Source organism: Propithecus coquereli, unplaced genomic scaffold (assembly GCF_000956105.1).
Source record: "Propithecus coquereli isolate 6110/MARCELLA unplaced genomic scaffold, Pcoq_1.0 Scaffold13, whole genome shotgun sequence".
NCBI classification, from domain to species: domain Eukaryota; kingdom Metazoa; phylum Chordata; class Mammalia; order Primates; family Indriidae; genus Propithecus; species Propithecus coquereli.
The window spans coordinates 7,093,576-7,108,746 of NW_012137191.1; the positions used below are offsets into that span (position 1 = coordinate 7,093,576).

Sequence of the window (15,171 nt, forward strand, 5' to 3'; positions counted from 1 at the left end):
TATGTGAGAAAAAAGTATAAAAATTAAAGAATAGAGTGCTGCAAATCCAAAAAAGGGAAGAAATCATTTCCTCAAATATGTATTTCCAGTTAACAAAGGCTGTGAAAAATAGGGTTTACAGAAAAGGAATATATAGGGAGAGGGACAAGATAAAGGAAACACAATCTACTGTCTTTCTATTTAATTACTATATTAATTTGTGCAGGGCAAGTAAAAAGGGTTTAGAAGATTATGAAAAGTAGTCCAGTGAATTTCCTTTTGATATAAGAGAAGTTTAGATACTCTTAAATCATAATCTATTATTATATATCATTTACTGCATTACAGTATTTTAGTTGTGCTTTTTATTTTAAAATATTTAATAGACAATAAAGATTGAATTTATTTAAGGCATACAATGTGATGATTTGATATATGTATATACACTGTGTAATGATGACCATATCAAGTTAATTAACACATCTGTGCTGTACAATAGAGCCCCTGAACTTATTCATCTTAGAACTAGAAGTTTTTCATTGTGCTTTGATGTCCAGATCATAAACAAGTATGTGGCATGTCATAAACTTAATTTTCTGACTCACAAGGGAAGAATATAAAGTTTCAGGGCATCCTTGACATTTCAAATCTACTTAGGAAAATAATGGCATTGGTGTGAATATCAGTCCTATCTTTACTCTTGGAGATCCATATCGTCTAAAAACATACGGTACTTCATTGACATTGTTTGAAATGACTAGTTTACCTGAAATTTTGACTTGAGACACCACTCCATCTCCTCCTTCACTGTGTGCACGAACCTCTACAACATACTCTCCATCCCTGGGGATTGGGACTTGTATGGAGTGTTTATGAGTTGAATACAGCTTGCCATCATACTGGCCATCGGGTCTATAGAGTACCTTATAAAGTCCAAAAATATGAATACTTAATAAGGTCATAATAATGAGCCAATGCCCTAATACTAAAATCAGAATAAAAATGCTTACTCTTTTATTAATAAAAATTAATACATTTAAAATTAGCATAAAAATTCATTGTTATTTTTAATTCACAAAAATTTATTTCTACAACTTTTTAGGATCATCCAAGAGAATGTGACTTAAACATCTGTATTTTATTTTTTGAGATGACTCAAAATAAAGAGATGGAAAGAATGTGCCTTTTTAAGAAAAAAAAGTATAAAATGAGGGCTCTTTCACTTTAGTGAAGTAATCTAAAAAATTGTCAATATATCAAGGAGTTTGCAGGACGCTGGGCAACACTACAGTCATCATTGCCGAACAAAATGAATTCATTCTGTTTCTCCTCTTTAAGCACGGATTATTCTAACAATTCTATTCTTTAAAGCAATTATTCTACTTATCTTTCTCACTTGGCATGGCATTTTCTTAAAATTCACTGAAGGTGTTTTTTTCATTCAAAATTTATCACGGAACTCTGTCATCTGGCTCTGCTATACAGCTTAGCATAAGAAAACTGAATGGGTTTCACCGAAACAGCAAAAATTGCAAACATCAATCACTCATTGTAAGAATGAAGCTTTTGTGGGTAATAATCTAGTAATCTTTTATATACCTTATATCCTGTCACTGTAGATTCATTTGATAGTGCAACGACATGATCCCAGGTGATTATGTAGTGTGAACCAGACCTTACTGAACTGATGATCCTTGGAGGCTTGCTAGGAGCTGTGAAACATAGTAATATGCAATCAATGATCACCGTATCCAGTCTGAGTTCTGCAAACTTCATTGCATCAGGAATTATCATGCTGATGATAATGATACTGACAGCAACACCATCTAATTTTCATGAATGCTTACTATATGCCGGACACCACACTAAGCACTTTACATCCACGAGTTCATTTGATACACTCACCGGCCCTGTGATGTAGGTAACATAACCAGTATTCTCTTCTCATCATGCTCCACTTGGGGTTCTTTCTCTTCAGTCTTTTGAAACTGCTGTTTTCAAGGTCACCAATCACATCCACTTGGCCAAATCTAACGTCAGAATCTAATTGATTCTTTTCAAATTTAACATTTTTGGAGCATTCCACAGAGTTGACCACCTTCTTTCTTCTTGAATCTCTTAAACTCGCATTTTAACAACTGTGTTTTCCTTCTGCCTCACTGGCTGCTCCTTCTCATTAATCATCCTTAGCTAGCTCCACATCTTGGCTCAACTTCTAACTGTTGCAGTGACTTAAGACTTGATCCTGTGCATTCTGCTCTCCTCTCTCTGTGAGTATTCCCTAAGTCCTTATATCTGGCCCATGGTTTTAAACAGTCATAATTCTATCTCTAACCTTAATTCCTCCTTTGACTTCTAGACATGTGTCCAGCTGCCTATTTCCTCTTGAATGTCTAGAAGATTTCTGAAATGTAATATAATCAAGATGGATAATTGGCCATGTACCCCCAAGGCTGCCTCTCATGAGTCTTTCTCATCTTCAGGCAATAGCACAACCAAACCCCAGTTTCTCAAGCAAAAGTCCATATTCAGTCTTCGATTCCACTCATCACCAACATCCAAATTAGCAGCACACTGTCAACAATCCCTGCAGAAAACGTTCCATTCCTCTCTGTCTCTGTTATCACTTAGTGCAAGCCATCAATTCTCTCCTTGAATACTGGGCTAGCCTCCTAATTGACTTCTCTGCTTTCACTCTTAACCCACCACTATCCATTTTCTGCCCAGAAGCCAGAATGATTTTTTTTTAAACAAACATAAATTAGATCTTATTGTCTGCCTTAAAATCTTCCAATGGCTTCTTATCACACTTAGAAAGAACCCAAACTCCCCACTTACAAGGACTTACAAGGCCCTCCATATTTTGGCTCCAGAGCACTTCTCCCTCCTCTATGCCTGGCCCCACTGGCCTTCTACACCTAAAGCACTTCAAACTCTTCCCACCTTCAGGTTTCACACTAGTTATCCTCTATGCCTGAATAATTTTTCTCAGCTCATCACATTGTGGGCCCTTCTTATCACTCATCCTAGCTTAAGTGGCATCTTCCCAAAGAGGTCTTTCCTGACCATCCATTCAGAATTTGGCTTCCACCCAAGTCACTTTCAATTTTCTGTTTATTCATTTTCTTTCCCTGACAACTGACATGACCACACTTATATGTTTTTCAGAATTTTTGTTTGTTTAAGTTTCTGTCTCCTTCCACTAGGCTGTAAACCCTGTGAGAAGAGGATTTGGGTCTGGTTTGGTTCGTCTGTATCCTCACCTCCTATGATAGTGCCCGACATATAGCATGCTTCTGATGAATGAATAAATAAATTAATGAGTGGAACAAACAACAAAGGAATGAATACTCCTTTTATATGTTACAAAACTGAGGTTTAAATAGGTAAGGTAATTTGTCTATTGCCATGCATGTAGTAATTGGCAGGGACAGATCTCAAATCTATGTCTGACACAAGTCTTGTCACTATGTTCTGTCATCTCATCTCTTTGCCTTCAAGTGAAGTTCATAAATTTGCAAACCTTAATGGTAGTCATGTCTTCAGATTCTTACAAAATTCCTGAGTCTTGCATACAAATTCTCCTTTTTTATATATTCAACTTAGGTTCAAGAACGGAGACATCAAAGTGAAATCAGAGAGATTAGAATGACTAGGAAATCTGAGTAAGGTAAGTAGTCTTGTTATATGGACAATGAGAACATACAGTAATAAGAGTAAACATAATGTTACAACATTTAATTTGCATTTGCAATGTGCAATGATGAAGGTTTATAAATCAAAGCATACAAAAACGAGCAGAATTTTAATTTTCTCATGCTGTTGATACATTCCTATGAAAACAATGCTTAAATTAATAAATACAGAACGAAGACAAGTTAACGGTGCAAAATTGGGGGGGGTGTTTTTACAAAATGTAGAACGAAAATGTTCTACAATGGAACGTTAAATGTATGAAGGCGTTCTTCACATTTTTTCACTATCTACAATAACTAACATTTTAAAAGAAATCTTTTGTGGTTATAAAGAATGTCATTGAAAACCAAATAAATGTTCTCAGACAGCGAGGTAGAAAATTTTCCTCATATATACCTGCATCATAATTGAATCAAGTGGTAGTTTTTGACAAGCCTAAAATCAAAATATGAGACTCACGTGCTTTCTTGGTGAAGGTTTCAATCACATCACTTGGAGGTCCACACCCTGCGCTATTGCAGGCCCCGACTTCCACAAAGTACTGGGTGTCAGGCAGAAGGTTCTCCAGCCTGGCTGAGTACTCTTGGCTGCTAACTTGAACTCTGTGTGCAGCTTCTTCTCTGTCATGGGCGGCCCAGTACCGAATCTAAAAAACATTTTTTTTTTCATTTACATAGACACCTATGAAACTATTATAAAATGGAACTGGATAGCTCAAATTCACTTGGTAAAAGTGAGGTTAATATGTAGAATGGGCAAGTTTCTGAACATTCAGGAGTAGATGAACACTTCCCCTTTCATCCCAGGCAGGGTAGTTTTGAACCACATTTATAAAGGTCTGAGAGATGGAAAACCAATTGCCCACAGTGGTTGGGTTGTCAAGAAGTTAAATTATCTTTGTGTCTGTGCTTCCCCCTTTCCTGTTCACTCTGCCTTTTCCTTATATCTGCTCCCTAGGATCATATTTAAAAGAAACAAATAAACAAACAACAATAAAGCACTATCTTCTCCCATACCTTTGTGTTAGGCTCTGCTTTGGGGAGATACAGACTAAGACAAATGCCTTCTCCAAAAAAAGAAAATGAAGCACTTTCTAAATATCCATAAATGCTCACCATAATAATTTGACTTTTAAAAACATTTGAGTAGACTATTCAGGATTGTTAATCTTTTATGATGATTATGAAATCAATCATCTGCCTTAATCTCCAATTCGGCTGCTAAGAGTTTTTGCATTCATTATTCCTGATAGCCTATTTTACTTATTTTCATGAAATTAATTAAGTGAATATTTTACCTGCTGGGTAAAGTCTTTTGTGGATTCCTGGGCAGGAGACCAAAGTTCTAAAGTGCCTTTGATAAGAAGGACTTTCTGCATTCTTCTAGCTTACCTATACTATAGAAAAATGCACTCGGTATTAAGATTGGAAGTGGGGAGCTCTTTTCCTCAAACAAGAAGAAAAAATGAGTGACATTCTACTGAGATACACTTTAAAACCACAAGGGAAGAAAAGATTATTTTCAGACTCAATTGCCTGCAGTTCTCTTCTGACATGTCAGGAAATTAACCTGAGATGGGGTCAATCACGCAGGACTCAGGGCTTTCCAGCTTTATGTTTTATTTTATATTTTTAATGTGCTGTGTGTTTTTTTTTCTATATATCTTTATAACTTGGATCCATCATACATTTTCATGGGAAGTGCAGTGGCTATTGGTTTTCATGATCATCTATCTTGTTAGAGCACTGGCTTCTCCCATCATATTTCAAAATAGAAACAATAACTACATTACAGTTAGTCAAGATTTCTCCCCATATATTTGCAAGAATATTTTCTTACAGGAGAATAAATGGTATGGATTTTCTCTTCTAAGCTTTCACGCTTGTCTCTTTGATATTCAAGGCTGTATGTGAAAGGCGTAAAAGGATTTTAAGAAAAAATGAATGGAAAGAATAATTCTATGATTTAATTCCAGCAATTTTAATCAACCATTCTCTGGAGAGGCAAGACCTAGATTAAAATCTGGTTATGACAATTATTACTGGGACAAACATTTCTAAGCTTCAAGTCCTTCATCTTTAAAATGAGGATAATAATAGTGTCTATATCCTACGATTGTGTGGATTTCATACAATGAGCTTCATTAAATGTTTAGCATAGTAAGGTCTCAACAAATGTTGTCATTCTTTTCATTAATATCATCATAATCATCTTCATCATTGCCATCACGATCATCACCTTCAAATGCCCAATGATGTAAACAGGGAAAAGCATTAAACGCAGGTTCTTTAATTTCTTCCACACAACAGTTCTGTGAGGCAGTGGTTATTCTCTCAGCATTATAGGTGAGGAAACCAAGAAAGTTCAAATAAATTTCCCACAAAATTCCTAAGTGACAGAGCTGAAATATAAACCCATGTCTGCTCATAACTTTATACTTAATGTGGGTTTGCAGAAAGTCAGAAATCTGTGAAATCAACTCCTCCATGGCATACATTTTTCCCTTGAAATTATCATTTGAGAAAATCTTATTTGGTAAACATTACTTTTACTGACTATTTGAGAATCCTTAATCAAGGTTTACTTCCCAAACAAGCTTATATTTGGATTAATGTCCGAATAATTGGTACCATTGTATTGGTTCCCACCTCGTGTTTCCTTTGTACTCTGTTGAAAGTCATAAAAGAGTCAATATAAAATTCTTGGCATAGGCAGACAATATATAATTCTCTAGCATGTCTTTAATAAAGTAAACTATGGCATATATTTAACACTTTGACTCAATGAGTTGGGTTATATATTAAATTATCTTTTTTCAGTTTTTTATTAGTTATAAATAAATAACATAAAGAAGAAAAAAATCCTATGGTCCAAAATTTGACGTTCCAAGCTCCAAACATTAACGTCTTCTCTGAAAGACACATTCGACTTATTTATTACAGGGGTTTGTAACATCCAGTGAATTTCTCTCTCTTTCCCACGTTCTTTTTTAGTAGCTGTAAATGTAATTGTAGGGCTAGTAAGTTATGAATATTGAGTATTTCCATCTACTCCTTTCATTGCCAGTCCACTTTTAACTGCTCTGTAAAAAATGCAGCTGAACCCTTGCAAAGATGATTTGAAGACATTTTGCAATCTACTCAAATTATAACCTATGGTGCCAAAATAAAAGCTTCTTGTTAGTCTGGGTGTTTATGTTCAGAGGCTTGGTTGGGTTGCTTTTGTGGCTACATCTCAGAAACATGGCCTTGAGAAAGCCCAATTCTAACACTGTATTTCATCGTACTTCATTGTTCCTATCAGTACTCGATGAATATCTATTTAGTGCCAACCACATGCCCAGCACTGTTCTCCGCACTGAGAACAAAACAGACAAAATCCTGTCCTCATGGAACAAACATTCCATGGACAGATGGAGAAGGGAAAGTGCAAGAACTGAGAGGCCAAGCTGGCTGGAAGGGGCAGTGCCAGAAGGGCACCCACTGTGCACTCATGGAGGAAAACAGAAGGGCACAAAGCTCTCAAATTTGAATCAGAAAACCTGAGTTTCAGACATGGGTCTGGCATGTTTTGTCAGTGACAACTGAGACAAATTATCAAATCTCTTTGGTATCCATTTGTTCATCCGTAAAGGTGTAAAGGTAAGATGTTGTCAATTCCTTTGACTTTTCACTCCTTGGGCTTAAAAATATGAGATGACTTCATATTTCCTATTATAATCCAGTCTAAATTGTGTTAGCATTGTATTAAAGACCACAGCTATCTTTCTAGTTTCAGCCTTCCAGTTCTTACTCTCTTTGACTAAGACAAGTTCTCTTGTTATTTGGCTAATTCTTACTGGCCCTTTAAGATTCAGTTCAAGGGACGTTTCCTTTGGGACATTTTAACTGTTGCCAATTTTCTGCCTTCATAGATAACATAAGACACATATTTGGTATATTCGTTTAGTTTCTTTTGGAGGGATTTTGAGAAATGGAACTCCTGAGTCAAATAGGATGACCATTTTAAGGATGCTACTATAAATTACCAAAATGCTTTCCAAAAAACTTGAGATTCACCAGCTTTTTATGAAGATGTTTGTCTAAAGAGATCTTTGCTAACCATGAGTGTAATTACCATAGTTTTTATTTTGGCCAATTGTTTGCCAGCATATGGGTTTCTTTACATCTTTCCTAGATAAGGCAGTTAGGAACTTCTGTTTTAATGATTAACTTATAAATGACCAAGACACTAAACACAAACAATATAGTGTTAGTTGCCACATAAATTAGTGAGACACAAAACATTGAAAGATGTAACATATCTGAAAACATATGCTCATATATTTATGAATAAATGTATTTACTTTATAAAAATTCAACTCACCTGATAAGTTTCCACTATTTTTTCTAAAACATGTTTCCAATGAACAGATATCTCAGAAGACGATAAGACTTTTACACCTACTTCTGTTGGGGCTTCACTGGGAGCTGAAATTTGATGAAAACATTACATTTTTAGTAAGATGTTTACATAAAGAAATTTGAATAGCACCGTCTGTTGTATGAATGACGTAGAACTATATTTTAATATTTCCAAAATAGGTTAATATTTCCAAAATGAAAGAAGTCCAATTATTTTATTACCTCTTTCTCAATTTTTACTGTTACTTTATTTCATAGTCATTACGGATACATGTACGCAAACATATTCATAGACACGAATGTTAATATAGATACACACACAAACACATCCACACACACTTTTGGAAAGCTTCATGGATTTCTATTACATTCATGAGCAAGAACCATACTAATTTATTTTTTACTTTTCCCAACTGATACTGCTTAAGAAAGCCTGTTGTTGCAAATTATAATTAATAATATTTAGTTTATCAACTCTACATTATCAAAAATATGAAATTTTGTATTTATTATAGAAAAAATACTCATTACAACTAATTTTTTATTTGCTATTTATATGAAATAATTATAAACAGCAATAATATTAATAAAACTTCCCTCTTTTATGTTCAAGCTAAGACTTTTTAAAAAAAATTTTTTTTTCAGATCCTTTGAAATGAGTTGTGATGTCCACTGTTTCTTGGGCTTGGGAAAGCTTTTACATGTCTAATCTTCCAACTGGGCATCAAGTCAAATATGTATCAAAAAGGCCTCTGTTCAGGGAAAAAAAGTAATTTACATGCCTTATAAAATTTATACAAAGAAACCAAGGAAGCCTTTAAGCAGAGGTGATCAATTTTTATTGTGTTTCATTAAAATGCCATAATCCTATTTAATGTTAAAAAGTGTTCTACACATGAATACTGTTGCCTTTGCAAATCAAGGTAAACATGTAGCACTATGATTGATTTCTTAGCAGTAGAAGAAAAGATTAACACTTATACACGTTTCAGCATATGCACATTTTATGAGACTCATGAAATACATAGGAAAGCAATATAATTAAATACAAATAGATGACAAGCTATTTGCCTGAAAGATACTTTAGCATCAAATAAAGCAGTAAAAAATTGATATTGGGTGAGAAGATAACTTATAAAATGCTTTTAACTTTCATTTTCTCTGTGAGATGGACTCAGGTTCAGATTATTAAAATTGAGTCAAGTTATACTTCTGCTGAATGAACACAAGCATATAGAATGTAAGATTTGTCACAGGACTTTTCTATTGTTTGATAATAAACAAATTATTCCTATTTTTTATTCTTTCAATGTATTTGGTTGGGCTAACTATCTTTTGAAAGAATATATATGTATGACTGCCTTTCATGTTTGCATTTTTTTAATAAATTTTATTGTATATATTTAAGGTATACAACATGTTATGAGATATTAATATATATATATCTAGTAAAATGGCATGTATTGAAAGTAAAGATCATGGGATGATTTGAATATTACATTTTTAACAAATATGAAAGCTAATAATTCTATGACTGAAGAGCATCTCTGAGAATCTCTGTTGAGTTCTAAAGTATGACTGAATGTTTAATTTGGAATAAAAATAATGCAAACTGGGTAAACCAATAGTGTTTTTCCTTAGTACCTCATATAGTTTTAGTTTTCGAACTCTTCCATTCGTGCTTCCAACACAAGTACAAAGAGAAACGTGGCTCAGGGTAAATGTTAGATCAGAAGGCAATGAAATCTCTATTTGCTTTACTAGCCATTAATTATTTACATAGCACACAGGAATAAAGAAACATAAGAAGAAGGACTTTAAAAACAAAAACAAGAATATAAATAAAAACATAGCAACTTAAACAGAACACAATTTAATTATGTTTAACCTAAAACTGTATGTCATTTCGCATGAATATATAAAGTCCTCTACAAGCACACTCAATTCAGTTAAAGTTTCTAGAAAAACAAAAAGAGCCAGTATCAGTTTTGTTTTTTCCCTAACTGACCTTCAGGACAAATTTTTCTCTTTTCAAGAAAAAATTTCAACTGTCTTTCTGACTGCCTTTTTTATATAATTATATCTCAATTCCCTTGAATAAAATTTAAGCACTCCATTGTAATAATAAAAAAGTTACATAGATGCTACGATTACACAAATTTTGGTTTAGAATTTTAAGCGGTTTTATAAATAATGTATATGCTGTGGAATTTTTAAATTGTAAACTTTATGAATACATAGACATTCCAATCAAGTACGAAGAATTTCTGACTACAAAGTTACAAAGAGCCCAAGAACAGGCAACTAAACCAAGTATTTTAGTGGAGATTTCCTAAACACCATGGACATGATCTAAAGGATTTTAGCAGCATTCTTGTCATTTAGGTGGAGTGATTGACATTTAATTGGGCTCAAAATAATACTCATTTGCTAAATGCATAGCACCATTGAAAAAAAAAAGTCTTAATAAATCAGGATTGAAAGAAAGCAAACTAAATGCCTACTAGAGAATTAAGTTTTTCCTCTTTCATCACATTAGTAAGGTCTTTGTTTTACCTACCGTCTTGTGCTGAATTAATGACTGCTATGAGGCTGTAAGGTCCATCTCCTTTGTTGTTGAAGGCCTTAACTTTTACTTGAAAAGCAGTGGAAGGGCTCATGGTTTCGTCTTTATGGACGTATCTGCCAGTGTCTGGATTAGTAACTGTAACTTTTTTCCATTCTTCTCCATCAAATGGCTTAAATGCCACTATGTAACCAAAATTGTTGCCATAGTGGTATTCTCTTGACAAAGGCTAAATGGAAATTAAATATTAAATAGGTTTTAGTGATACAGTTAACGGGGCGGGGGGAGGGGCGATTCTATGCAAATAATAATGTACATGGAAACATGCTCTTTGTAAAAATACACTTGGTTCATAAATTAGTGAGTGATGCAAATGCCAGAGCAAAAACATGCTTAAACATGCGATGACCATACTTACCAAGTGATAGCCTTGCTATTTTTTGAACACCCAGGGGACTCCCACTCTGGGCCTTTTTACTTTCAGTTCCTTCTGCCTAGGATGCTCTCCTAGATGTCATATGACACCCTCTCTCACTTTCTTGAGGGAAAAACCATCTACTTGATGATGTTTTCTCTGGCAACAGAATCTGCCATTTCAAGATTCCTTCCCCAATACTGTATATCCCACCTTCCTGCTACATTTTTTCACTTTAACACTATCATGATCTCACACTGTATTTTACTTATTTATGTACTTTATTGTTTCTCCCAAATCCTGGAATATAAGTTTTATGAAGGCAGAGTTTTTGTCATGTTTGTTTTTCTCTTTATCCCTAGCATCTAGAACAGGGCCTCAAGTAATATGTATTTCATGGATGAGTAAATAAATTTCCATAGAATTGAAAAACAACAGTAAGAGAGTTTTATGAGACTTTAGAATATCTGTATTGTAATCAAAAAGAAACTGGTCACAGGTACAAAAGAGAAAGTGACCTGGAGGAAGGGGCGACATTGCACTTATTTGCAGGAGCTTGGCTTTGGGCCCCTGACTAACTCCAATACTGAAGTAAGGGCTTTTTGCATCATTTTCTCATGGTTTCTTATTACTACACATGTCAATTGCCTAATAAAGAAGTCTCTGTTCGCCCTCACAATGCATTATTTATAAATACAGACCTAAAGCAAGTTCTCGTGAGTCATTTTGTCCTTTTAAGCCATTAAGGTAAACATGTGCATATTGTGTATTTACTTTTTTCTCCAGAAAATCAAAGTTAAGTTATCTTGAGGCAAAAACTTTGAACTAAATATAGCACCGTTGCTTGGATATACTTATGTTAAATAGGAAGATATAGAAATATATAAAGGTCACACGGTAGAAGACGTGCTTGGTTGCATAGCTTGGTTGCATTTCTACAGTAGTTTAAACATGTTTCTTATTGATAGTTCTCTACTCAGTTTTTGGAATTTAGAGCATAACAGAATCAGCTATGGAGCTTTCAAGAATGATTTTCATGTTCTCTTCCCAGAACTTGATTTTGAAATTTTGGAGGAAGATTTCTAATTCTTAATTTTTTGATAAGGCTCATCTTATTCTGAAGCAGATATTCATAGAGTTTACAAAAATCAAGACATCTGAGAAAGAGCAAAATGTTCTAATTTTTATAATATTTGCATTTTTGAATATTTCATTGACATTAAAATTTAGAAATAAATAATTTGAGATTCAAATTAGCAAAAGGCAATTTTTTTCTAAATCTTTTTGAAAAATGTGATTTGAATGTCAAATATAAAATATGACTACAAAGCGGACAGTAAAGTCAAGTGTTGCTACATATTCACTTATATAAGTCACTTTGATCCATGCAAAGAATAAAACCTGCTATTTTTCTGTAGTCCTTAAAATTCTCTGGAGTCTAAATTATGCTCTTTGACTATCTGCAGTGATTAAACACTAAGAATATTTAATGAATAAATGAATCTGTGTAAAACGCGTTACCTGGATAAATGCCAGATGTCTAATTCAGACAAGTTTGTCCTATCACGACCTTCCCCAGCCCTTCCCAATATCTCTACTATTTCAAAACTCCAGGTAAGATGTATTATTTTTCAGAGATCATAGTCTCTGATATGGAACTCCCCTTTGGGACATGAAAATTTAATAAAATACTTTGGATACCTCAGTAACAAGTCCCGTGGGTAACTTCTAACACTGATCTATCATTATATATTACACTAATAATCAAAGTAAGGGTTGAATGAGGAAGCAGCCTCCAATTTAAAAATGAGTTTTGATATAAAGTTTGTAAATTGAATCTTTGGAGTTTAGAATGTCCAGAGAAAATGTTATAAATTATAGCTGGGTTACCAGAATACAGTAAGTTCAAAATATCTCTGGAATCAGATAGTTGAATGTTTAATTGGCTAACAGATCTCTTAGCATCCAGAATTCATTTTTGCATAGGAACTGCACACTAAGCCACAGTAAGCCAGATAAAATATGACATGAATTTAAGAAAACAATTAGTAATTTATTCTTGCTTGTGCATTGGGCATTCTCTTTTATCTCAGTTTATTTCAGGAAACAAAATGGGTTTGAGATAAGGGATAGATAAAGAACCCTATAGTATGTGCAACTTAATACTTACTGCCCATGTTATAGTCAGCTCTCTGTTGCTTCCACCCCCACCTCCTACATCCGAAGGAGCCACATTTGGTGCTGAAACAAACAAAAAATCAAATATACAAAACGACAACAAAAATAGAGTCTATATAATTTTTCCCTGCTGTTAGAGTTCTTGTTTACTACAGAAACCATGAATTTGTTCTTTTACGAGGAAAAACATGCTGCACACATGATCCACTCAATTATAATAACAATGGCTCACAGTAGCTGTAATAACCTGTTTTATTGCCAAGATAAAAATTGATTTGGTGCCATATGAAATGTGTCCATTTCCAGCAGCAAGGGATAGGGAAGCAAATTTCTGGCCCCATCTTTTTATTTTTTCCCATTCTGTGTCCTATCATTTAATAATGCTTTGAAAGATTAGATAGACTCTGTTGGGAAAATATTTTGCCACTCTTACTTTTGACATTCAAACTTAATGAACCCTATGAACTTCTAACAACTTACTGTTGTGTTTGGTTTATGCTTCATTCTACAAATAAATGTTAAGAAACCATGTATTTGCATAGCATTGAATAATGTTTCCTCATATATCTGGGAATACTAGAAAACTAACATTGTCTCTTGTGCTCTTCCTTCCAAAGCCTGAATCTCTTCTGGAACTTTGCCCCACCAGTGACTCCAACTCTTCCTCTCCCTGTCCTCTTAACATCATCCTTCAATCTCAGGACTCTCTGCTGGAAAGACTCTACTCTCTGCAGTCCCTCTGTTCTTAAAAATCTTCCTGTTTTCCTCTTAATCCCCAAGCCATCATACCCTTTCCTGTCACTGGACTACATGGAAGAACTGATATATAACAATTTTTTTTTTTGTATTTGACTCCATAATCACTTTTTTAACAATCCACAATCTATTTCCACTTCTTCTTATTACTGAAATCACTCTTTCAAAAATCACAAAACTGCTCTTAACTGCCAAGTCCAATTGCCTCTCCAAGTCATTCACTCTCCTTGAAACTCCTTCAGGGTAGGCACAGTATCTTATTGGATTTGTATACTTAGCACCTAACTGGCCTTGTGCAAATGAATAAAGCATTGTTTGTTCCTGTACTCAAGGCTCTACCCAGCAACCCAGCTGCCCAGCCAGTGGATCAACACTGGGTTTCTACAGAGAACATACACTTTCTCACACAAATACTTTGGCTCAGTCTGAGATACCATTCCCAAATGTGTTAGCATTTCAAAGAGATCAAATGCCAGTTCTCCCTTGAGTCCCCAAATCCCTTCCTAATAGGGCATGACCATACCTTCCTCAGAGTGCTACATTTACGGAGTTACAGATCCTAACATATCATTGTGAATCATTGTTATTCAAAGATACATACTTCAAAACTTCTCCAAGTGCTAGCCATGTAAATTCTTTGGTGAGAAATGTACATTAATTATACAGAAATAAACAAAACTATATGCTTTTTCTTATATCTATAAAACTATATGATGATTTCCTTTTCCCATGAAGAAATTAATATGAAGTTTGAGAGATCTGATTTTACTATTTAACTGTCACTATGTGAGTATTAGAAAATTAAACTGGGTGCACGAAAGTTAAAAATAAATTATTTATAGCACTTTAGAGAGAATAATATTGAGGGCTGGAATATTAAAATAACTTATGGAAACTCTTTTAAGCCTATAACTCATATCTTGAAGTTTAAACTCTATATGCTATAGAAAAACAAAAAGCATGTTGTCTGATTATCAAAATATATCAAATTTTGTGTCCTTAACTCTAAGTACAAGTATAGTAGTCACAGGCAAGTGATTTCAAAAATAACTCTAAAATAATTTATTATACCGTAATTTGTTAACTCAAATATTGCCTCTTAGGACAAGTATTATTTGTCAAAGCATATCATTGTAATGCTTTTTATTATAATCAATATTAACCATTTTATTTAGAAC

At 34.0% G+C, this 15,171-nt stretch overlaps 1 protein-coding gene across 2 annotated transcripts in view; it reads right to left on the minus strand.

Moving 5' to 3' along the window:
• CNTN1 (contactin 1) overlaps nt 1-15,171 on the minus strand; it is a 311,761-nt gene that overhangs the window by 61,419 nt on the left and 235,171 nt on the right. For both annotated transcript variants that reach the window (XM_012638402.1, XM_012638403.1), the window contains 6 exons: nt 13,230-13,300; nt 10,639-10,873; nt 8,041-8,144; nt 4,135-4,321; nt 1,579-1,691; nt 746-902 (listed from right to left, as the gene is read on the minus strand). In XM_012638402.1, the coding sequence (XP_012493856.1) occupies nt 746-902; nt 1,579-1,691; nt 4,135-4,321; nt 8,041-8,144; nt 10,639-10,873; nt 13,230-13,300 (867 nt within the window). The remainder of the gene's footprint in view (nt 1-745; nt 903-1,578; nt 1,692-4,134; nt 4,322-8,040; nt 8,145-10,638; nt 10,874-13,229; nt 13,301-15,171) is intronic.